Source organism: Syngnathus typhle, linkage group LG17 (genome assembly GCF_033458585.1).
Source record: "Syngnathus typhle isolate RoL2023-S1 ecotype Sweden linkage group LG17, RoL_Styp_1.0, whole genome shotgun sequence".
In the NCBI taxonomy this organism is placed as follows: domain Eukaryota; kingdom Metazoa; phylum Chordata; class Actinopteri; order Syngnathiformes; family Syngnathidae; genus Syngnathus; species Syngnathus typhle.
The window spans coordinates 1001255-1011278 of record NC_083754.1 but is presented as its reverse complement, the minus strand read 5'-3'; the positions used below and the strand labels follow the sequence as shown (position 1 = coordinate 1011278).

At 48.4% G+C, this 10024-nt stretch overlaps 1 protein-coding gene across 7 annotated transcripts; it reads right to left on the bottom strand.

Annotated features, from left to right (window-relative positions):
* Positions 1-511: 511 nt before the first annotated feature.
* Positions 512-8822, bottom strand: rfx1a (regulatory factor X, 1a (influences HLA class II expression)). 7 transcript variants are annotated; one of them, XM_061302409.1, is made up of 19 exons: positions 8651-8820; positions 7417-7495; positions 6811-7186; positions 6581-6693; positions 6424-6519; positions 6053-6150; positions 5523-5979; positions 4575-4756; positions 4384-4503; positions 4175-4308; positions 3979-4097; positions 3733-3839; positions 3431-3582; positions 3247-3344; positions 3031-3180; positions 2753-2961; positions 2512-2665; positions 2400-2445; positions 512-2326 (listed from the first exon to the last, which is right to left on the bottom strand). In XM_061302409.1, the coding sequence occupies exons 3-19, from the start codon at positions 7163-7165 to the stop codon at positions 2166-2168; spliced, it is 2751 nt and encodes a 916-aa protein (XP_061158393.1). In that variant the 5' UTR covers positions 7166-7186; positions 7417-7495; positions 8651-8820; the 3' UTR covers positions 512-2165. The 7 variants fall into 7 exon arrangements, 6 of the variants coding, with proteins under 6 accessions (XP_061158393.1, XP_061158392.1, XP_061158395.1 ...); XM_061302408.1 differs by lacking the exon at positions 7417-7495; XM_061302411.1 differs by lacking the exon at positions 7417-7495 and having other exon boundaries at positions 5574-5979.
* Positions 8823-10024: the final 1202 nt, after the last annotated feature.

Here is a 10024-nt window from a genome sequence, read left to right as displayed (position 1 = left end):
GACAGCGACTTCTAGCGTCTGTGGAGGCGCAAGTACATTATTGTCATATGTTGACACTGCAGTGTTTCTCCCAAACTAATTATGATAATAATAGTAACATTGTTATTATGACCTAGCTCTCAAAAAGTTGTGCTTAATCTAAACATTGAGAGAGAGAGAAAAAAACATTTAAACATGAATTTACATGAAATGGATTGCACCAGAATGTTAAATGAATAGTGTGCCTCAAAAATGAAAAATACATCATCCTTAAAGATTAAGTGCGTACATTTCTTAAATGATGACACTTATCAACTTTAAAGTTGCAATGACAGAACTTTGACTTTTGTGTTCATTTGTGGTTTCTGATGCAGTGCATTGGTCTATGCTGCAGAAAAAATACCCCCCAGGAAGTCTCAGCTGCAAGTCTGGCACGCAGATTTGAATAAATACTGCTGAAATGTATTTGAACTTACTTCAAATTCAGAATGCATTCGCAAAAGGTGAATTTTGGAGAAAACAAGAGAAGAAATGCAATTTTAAAAAGTCTTTAATATATTTCAAATGAAACATCTGAATTGCATTCTACCACCTCCAAAGGCACAGTCATACTTAAAGTAGACCAAATCCATAAAACACTGAGACTGAACAGCTTTAGTTGACTGACTTTGTATTATTATAAGAAACAATGCACTTTAAAAAAGACTTCACATTTGACTCAACAATGACTTTTTTTCATCCAAAGAATGGCGTGATACGTAATCAGCCGGCATATGGATTTGGACCCCCTAAAAAGAATAGACGTGCTGGTTTGAGGCTTCCAACAGCCCTTCAGAACAAGTCGGCCTCCATTGCGGTGACTAAAAAGTCAGAGCGACTCCAACCAACAGTGGCATATCATAATGAACCGATCGTTACTGACAGATGGGTTTGTGAAGCAAAACAAAACCATTGGCGGGAATGCATCAATGCGGTGGAGGGAGGACACAGCAGATTGGCCGTCACAACGCCCTCGGAAACCGCAGGCAGGGGTGTCAAAATGTGACATCTGCACCTCACAGTTTAAAAGACTATGGAAAAACATCGAATTGCGTTCCACCACGTATGGTCAGACAATATGTGCAAAGAGGCTCGGGCTTAGATAAGTCTTCCGGTATGACTCGCGACAGACAGATTGTAGAAAAAAGAATCCACGCGAGGGTTGTCTACAATGTGTGACATCACAGCACCTTACACTGCACAACAGGTTCACTTAGTGACGATAAAACTCCAAAAATGGAAAATGAATAGCGGGATGGATACGTCACTGTTCTTACTCAGGCACAGGAAAATCATTTCAAACCAGGATGGAACAAAAAGCCATTGGCACAGACAGAAATAAAAACATGGTGAAATGAGAGGAGAACATTTCCCAGCGGCACGTCATCTTTTCAAATAAAACAGGAATGAAGCACTTGAAAGAAACATATGACACACACTGGAGATTTTCGCAGCAACACCGGACTCCTTCCCCCCAAAGCTGTGCCTTGGTCTGTACAGCAGCTGTGACAGGCACAAATGTCTCAGGAAGTGAACAAATGGCCTGCAGGTGAAAACCGTGTCGTGATTCAAAAAACACAATCGGACACTCATTGTTCACTCAAACACACTGAGAGCACACTGGACTGTCTCTGTCGCACACATAAGAGAAACACCCTCATAATCCCCACAAATGAGACTTTCCTGTAAAAAAATAAAAAATAAAAATAGAAAGAAATGGCAGACATTAAGAGCTCAAGGTCCACTTGTACACACTGCTTGACCTCAAGTTACCTTTGCAGATACACACAGCACAGTGGGTTGAACGACTCTTCCATGAGCAGTGACATTTGGAGCTAAAAGTGCCGCAGCAACAGGAGACAACCAATGTTCCGTCGATGCAGTGACTGGGGAAAAATGTCCTCGTAAAAATCGACGCAAGCGAAGGTCAAATGCGCACTGCATCTTTTTTGTATCGCGGGATTTGTTTCTTCCAATCCATTATGTGTTCATTGAATCCATCAAACAAGTGTATGTGTGTGCGTGGGTGCGTGCATTAACCAGCGAGAGACAAAGTAAGCAGGACAGACGGTAGCAAAACTCTTCACAACATTTACAATAGCTGCTGTATCTACACGTGTCTTCTTTTTGCTCTTCCTTGAGGCTGATTAGTTGTCAGGCGGCCCTGTGGTGAAGAGGACCCTCTGGTCCGTTCTGGCCAGCTTGGCGGGGGGCTCCAGAGATTCCTCACCCAACACCACGGCGTCTGAGGGCAAGGACAGCTCCTGACTTTCCTCATCGCTTTCCTCCTCCTCGTCCTCTTCTTCTTCTGACGCACGAGAGAAAAAAAAGTTTCTTAGGACTTGTTTGACATGTTCGCTGCCGTATATGAGCGCCATTACCTTTCTCGCCATCCAGCATGTGTAGACCTCGTCCTAAACTGGCAAACTAAGCAGAAGATGAAAGTTAGGCTGGACTAAATCTGATGATGATTTGTGCGCGGCGGATGCTTACCTCTCCCATGACGGCGATGGGGGTCTCGCCTTTAGCCTGGGCTACTCGATGCTCTATCAGGTAGTACATGTACTCGTCATACAAAAGGCGAATCAGGTGAAAGGAGCCAAAACTGGCAGCGCTCCGCAGGGTGAGGTCCCGAATCACCATGGAACTGGAGAACAGGCGAGATGGATGAATTCAGCCCCCGTGCCGTGCAAATACTCGCGTGTCGATTGTGCCGACTGGTGGGCGGGCGCACCTGTAAAAGGACCACTTGAGCAGGAAGAGCTTGGCCGCCTTAGGGAAGGCAGCGCTGTGTTGGTGAGGTTTTAACACCTGGGAAACCACGCCATCCAGCCAGGCAGCCCACTGCTCCAAGGAATTCTGCTGCTGGAGGGTCAACTTAAAGTCCTGCTCCAGTCGTTGCACGACGCGGTCTTCGCAGCGGCACACCCACGAAGCCTGCTCCTGCACGGGATGGAGAAGGCGAGCGGCCGTCGGTACGGGTTTTGACCTGGTTAAAGAAAGCACGCCGACCTGAACGTTGGCAAAGTCGACACGGTTGAGGTCGGAGAGCATTTGGTTGATCTGAGCTGTGTTTTGGAGGACGGCGCGAGCCGCTTGGGCCAGGTGATTCAGACTGGTGTAGCGACGCAGGGTCTGGGCAAAGGCGTTGGCTGACGTTACCTGGCACCACAAGGAAAGTGACGTTAGCGATGCTGTCATAAGAAGCCGCTTTTCAATTCCCCGTACCTTGATGCGGACCATCTCCTCGGGAATGTTCATCATGGCGTTGGTCAGCCAGCTTTCCAGGCTTTTGGCAAAGTTCCGGATGGCTTGAGTTAAGGCACCTGAGGGCAGAGGGCAAATGTGAAACGTAAAGACGACAACCAGACGTTCTTAAAAGTGCGAGTTTCCTTCTTTTGACATTTCTTACTGGGAATTGGCCTGAGGACATCCGGGATGAGGATCTCCACCAGGCCCTGATAGAGGCTGTTGTCACAGTCACGGCTCCAGCGCAGCACCGGGTCATACTTGCACAGCAGCACCAGGCAGGACTTGGGCAGACGTTTTTCCGATTCATCGTGACTGGGAACACACGGACGGAACGGAGCTTTCCTTCATACATTTCTATTGCTCCATTTGTTGGAGAGAAAGCATTTCAAAACGTCCGTCAGGTTCCGACGGCCCAGTGAAAAGTAAACGGGCATCATTTTCGGACAAATGTGAACCACTCACACAGCCAGTGTGCCATCTCCAGCTTGACTCTGACTGAACCTCCAGAAGCTTTTCCAAAGGGTCTCCACTAGGGTAAATTGAAGATTGACCATCACGTCCAGTATGGCCTGAAGAGAAAGAGAGTTAAAAAACAACAACAACAATGCGAGCGCATCTTGGCTAAGATTTGATCATGTCTTGACCCCAAAGTTATGAAATCATTTCATGTGTTGGGACCAGCTAAGCCGATTGGTCTCGCTTCATTACCTCACAGTGTTCTCTGTAGAGCAGCTGAAAGCTCTTTATGTGATCCAGTTCAATACCCTCGGGCAGGGACTTCCCCAGGAGGTCGATATCTGGGAACTCGGGAAGTGTTCTGCTTGCGTCTGACCAAAGGAAAACTCAATGAGAGAAAAAGACGGAGGGACGGAGAGAGGCTGATTTGCCAGAGAAGATAACCAACCAAGGAACTGCTGGTACTGCTGAACCTGAGTGCTGATGTCCACCTGTCCAGAAGCCTGCTGCTGAAGTTGCTGCTGTCCAGCTCCTGAAGCTGTCCCATTGGTCATTCCCTCCACTTTATGCACAGGCTTCAACCTGATTGGACCAGAACAAAGCGAGACAATACAGGCACAATCGTAATGGCCCAAACAAAACAAACAATGTGCGTACCTCTGCTTTTGAGAGAAAGGCTGCTGCCTCATAGCCAGATGCTGCTGATCTTCCATGAGGCGGAGCAGAGAAGAGCCTGCCTTGATTCTTAGACCATAGTAGTGGTATTTAGAATTGCCCCTGTCCAGAAAAAGAAAAAGTCACACATGCAATCTGTACTGGAAAGTAGAAAGCTCTTTACGCAGTCTCACCGCGTGCCGAGGCGTCGTGTCCGTAGTCCCATGAAAACAGATCGGATGAGTTTCCCGAAAGAGGCGGCGTTAACCGGCTCGAGCTTCTGCTCCTGGCAATGCAGCAGATAGTGGCAGTAGAGGGTCGAGCGTGGCAGACTGACTCCTTCGGCAGTTTCGTAGTTGTCCAGCAACCACTGTACCTGACCGGCAGGCGGGCGGACGGGCGGGCGTTGGGGGGGGGGAAACAAATGCAGGAGGCTGATGCGATGAGCAAAGCCGTCAGAACATCAACAAACACTAGTCACAAAAAAGTTGGGTGGATTTTGATCCAAAAGATCATTCTGAAGTGGCCCAACATCCCTTGCTTTAAGTGAGTAGCGCACACACACGCTTTTTTGCGTGGATATTGACACCACCTATTTGCCATTTGATATACAGACAGAAAACACTTTTAAGTTTGGAAATGAAAACACAAATGCGTTTGTGCGCGTGCGTGCCGTGGCTTACAACATTGGTATGCAATGAATTGATGACCTGAAATAGTGATGCAATGTCTGCCAGACAAAAGTTGCTCACCGTTATTAAATGGATTGGGAATGGCAAATATAGTTGAGGGGCAAATGAAAGGCGCCCGCCCCTCCCTCCCTCCCTCCCGCTAGCACATGCACTGCAACGGCGTGAAAGCAATGAGGTCATGATTTGGCTTTCTTCAAAATGCCAATGAGGTCATGATTTGGCTTTCTTCAAAATGGAAATCACAGTCAAAAATACGGTTCCGCTTCAAGAGCCTCAAAGGGGTTGAACAACAGAAGATTGTTTGGCACCGGGTGCTATTCCAATTCTCTTGCGCTCGTGCGGCGGCGGGGCATTTTTAATTGTGCTTTCCACTTGCCCGCGTCGGTCGGTCGGGTGGTGCGGATGAAAAGAGAATGAAAAGAAATTCCTTGGCTCGGAGCCTCCGCATACCTTCTTGTCTGCCGACGGCACGCTACTCTCCTCGCCCTCCGTTATACTCACAGTGGCCGGGGAGGCGCGGGCGGTGTGGGAGTAGCTCTGACTGTTGCCGGCCGAGCCGCCGCTGCTGCTGCTGCTGCCGCCGCTGCTGCCGCTGCTGCCCAACATGTAACCGCCCTGGATCACATAACTTCCAGCGGCGCCGCCGCCATTAGCGCCTGTCCCGTCCCCTGACCCGTTTGCGGTGCCGCCGCCGGCGGTTACCACCGCGGTCCCGCCCCCTGTCGCACCGCCGGGCTGAGCCACAAACATGGACACGGCTCCTGTCGTGCCGGTGGTCACCGAGACGGTGAGAGGCGTACCGGGGGTGGAGGCCTGAGAGCCCGGGGTGGGCTGACCTTCGTAATACTGGCCGGCGGCGCTCGGAGCGTACAGGGCCGTGTCGGTGTAAGGGAAGGTGCCGGAACGACTGGATGGGAGAGTCCAAGAAAGGTTAGCCCCGCGACGAGAGAAACTGGCAAAGGTTTGGAAGCGATTCTAACATGGTGCTGGTGGTGTAGTTGGCGTCTCCTCCTTCCACATACTGCACCTGGTTGGTGTAGACATGTTGCACCTGTACTGGCGCAAGCTGCTGTTGAACCTACACAAACACAAATGAACAAACAGTCCAAGATGAATAAAAGTCCCGAGCAACTACTGATCGGCAAATATCCGCCGGATGGTTTTTTGTTGTTGTTTTGTTTTGTTTTGATGCCTTTCTTCTGTCGAATCTGCTCTCTGACTAATGTTGTCACTCCACCGCTAGAAAGGAGCTACATGCCGCCGCCGCCGCCGCGTGGATGATGTCTTGATAAGTCCCAATAGAAACTAGCCCCTCGCTGTCACAGCCGATTTGCAATTGGTATGACCTTACCTCAGGGCTGATATGCACTGGTTGCAGACTGGCGACATTGAGCTGTGTGCCGGCCTCAGTCTTGGCTATCTGCGAGGTGGCCTGGACCACCGACCTCTGTGCAAACAAAGACATGAGGAGCTTGCAAGAGACAACACGCAAAAAGTCCTTAGTTTACCTGCTGGGCTGTTTGGACCTGCTGAACGACCTGCGTGGGAACTCCGGTCTGCACCGCAGCTGGAGGGGAGCCGGAGTCGGAGACGCTGTCGCTCGAGTGAAGGGAGCCCTCTGCTAGGCGAAGGACAATTTTTGCATAGTTTTTTTCCGGGCGCTCGCTGATTCCCAATACTCTAAGAATCTCGGCTGAACACAGACCGACAGACAGAGCGAAAGGTTGTGACGGATTACCTGTCACTGTAACAACAATGTACTGAGGAGCGCTTTGGCCATTTCCAGACTGCGTGGGGGAGCCTTGGATTTCCGCTGTTACGTAATGCGTCTGCGCCGGCTGGGTCGGAGCCGGGGCCTGGGTTTGACTGCCGCCACTGGGCTTCGGAGTCCCGCTGGAAGCGGCTTGATCGCCGGCTGCGCTCTGGGCTGTCGGGGTGACAACGGTGGGGGTGACCACAGTGGTCTGAATCTCAGCCAGGAACTGGGGGGCGGTTGCCGAGGCGGAGTTGGCATCGGGAGGTCCAGGTGTGGCGACGGTCCCTTGTGGCGGGGCTGTTGGCTGGATCTCGCCGACATAGCCCGTGGTGGCCATTATACTGGCTGGGTGATCACCCTGGAAGCAGGAAAAGGACAATTCCATGATCTTAGGGATATTTACGGGCCGCTGGGGATTCAGTTCTGCACAAACAAGTATGCTCAACACAGACAACATAAGGCCTCTTTTCCTTTTAGTAGCATCAATTTAAGAAAAATAAATCAATCATTAAGTCAGTTAGTCTAGAATGCAATTTGTCAAATACGAAAGGGAACACAGGCAATGGGAGGGAGCTATTATGATATTACCTTTCCACATCAAGTCCCTCAAAATCAGGCATTTGCCATAAAAGTGGCAGGCAGTTGGAGGAGTTTTCCGAACTGTTCCCTGGATGAAATGATGATGGTGAAATACTGCTTGCCAGTTAACGATACGGCTAATGTGGAAGCCACAAGTGAGATGGAGCATTAGTGTCTGATTCCCTGTAATGTGATCACACAGCCTCTTGACTGTGGTACAAAGTAGCAAAGTAAATATGATACGTTGCTCTGGTATCGGAAACAAATTCAAACATTTTGAGACAGGATAGGAGCTTTGCTTAAGAAAACGGATGCCGAGATCATCGTTACTTCACTGGGAATGTACTTTTTGTGACATTATTGTTTGGAGGTGTGCCATGATCTGTTCGTATGTTCCTCCTTGGCTCAATTAAGAGTTACACAACACGGACACGAGTGACTCGGGCCAAAAGTGGTTTGAAAGTCCAAAACTGGCCACTGTTTGATCATCGATTTGTATTGAGAACGACAAGGAAAACGACAGCATTCCTTCCATCAAATGTTTGACTGAAAAGAAAAACGAGCCCATGTATTTTGTATTGTAACGAAGAATACGTGACACCCACGGACGGAGACGCTCCCCTCTTGCCACGCCTCTTCCATCGTCAATGTCCGCCACATGCCCTAGCTGGCTACCGCTCTCGATTATTACGAGTATCTAAGCCAAAGACAGCACGATGCTTTCCCTACTTCAACACGATCGTATTTATTGTTCGCACGTTCTTCGAATCCTAAATCGGCATTTCTTTGTGTATCTGACGCTTTTGCGTTGCGACGCTGTTGAATCCGCGTTGTGGGAAAAGGGCGAATAGAACTAGCAAGTCGATCTGGAACGCCGTGGGGGCATAAAACATGTGGAGCCAGGTGCGGCGCGACTCTACTGACGCCTCGAATTCCCCCAACAGTGCACCCGAGCGCCTCAACAACCGCCATTTTGTAACTGTTACCTTTCGCTTTTGACATCGCCATAACAACGGCCCGCAGCATCCGCGGCTGCGGCGTCACTGCAGGCAGACTGACAAGTCAAAGACGAGTGGGCGCAAATGGCCACACTCCGGGAAGCCACGCGATACGTAATCGCCATTACGGTTAGTTTGCAGAGTAATATTAGAATCCAGCTGCCTGACAGAAACAAGGGTTAAAAAAAAAAAAAAGCTCGCTACATAATGGACGCAAAATATTCCATGTGTGCCACGGGCTTCACCTGTGATTCCACGTGTGTATTTCCCGGCGTTAAAAGCTCTTCTTTTAAATTTAGAGCCGATTCAGTCGTTGTTGTTGTTGATTCTCGTTGCCGGGTTCTTGTCGCCAGGGCTACCGTGGCTATGGCGCTTCGTCCTCACCAGGGCAACTGTTGCTACCCACCCCGCTCCCGTTCCTCCCCCCCCCCCCCTGCGTGCCCTCTGATTGGCCGGCTACGAGCAAATGTTCTTAAAGTGACAGTAAGAAGACCTTTTTCCGACAAAGCCCAACACGCCCAGTTTTCTGACCGTCCCCAGCAGAAAACAAGCAAGTGATGAAAATGCTTGTCAAATATATTTGGCTTCATTGCATATTATTCATCTTTTTTTCAAAAAATAAATAAACCAAAAAGAAGACCCTTTGACTGGCACGACTGGATAAATACCGTTTTTTTCCGTGTATAATGCGCCCCCATGTATAACACGCACCCTAAAAATGGCATGTTGATGCTGGAAAAAAGCCTGTACCCATGTATAATACGCACCCAAATTTTGACTCCTACTTAAGTCCGTAAACTTAAAATTATTTCAGAAAAAAGATCATCTTTGGGAACAACCGGATGTTATTCTGCCGGTCAGTATTACTGCGCATGCGCTAGCAAACTCGCTACCGAAGAAATGTTTCGGATTTGTGTAGGGTACATTGTGACAGCAAACGAGCAGGTGATCGAGCAAATGTCTGATACGAGAGCATTGTGTTCGTATGGAGTGTGTTTGACGTGAACAGCAGAGAAGAAAGCGCATCTGTAATGGCGGCCTCCGTATCATATCCGGATTCAAATAAAAAAAAATAAACTTTTTTTTTTGTACCAATGTATAATGCGCACCCCAGATTTTAGGACAATAAATTAGTTAAAATTTGCGCATTATACATGGAAAAAAACGGTAGTCTTGGAATGACATCAAGAAAAACAATATGTTTAGCATATTTGATCATTTACACGAACCTATCGCTTAAAATGTGAAACTTATCACATTAAAACTCTTGAACATGAACCTTATTACGTTAAAAGATGAAATTTAGACAAATGATATTGGGCAACTTCAGTTGTTACACTCAACATGACTTGTCCATAGGTGTGAGCGGTTATTTGTGTCATGCAATTGATTGGCAGCCAGTCCAGAATGGGCCCTGCCTCATCTGGGTTCGACCTCAGCTAACCTGCCACCCCAGCGATGACAAGCAGTATAGAAAATGGATGGGTGCAAGAACACCTGCATATTTAGTTGATTATAATAATGCGCAGATATGAAGGCATTAACTGCAGGTGACATTTATGACTTTTTTCAAATGAATGTCATTATTAAAATGCCATTTGCGTGCCATTGTCCTACTA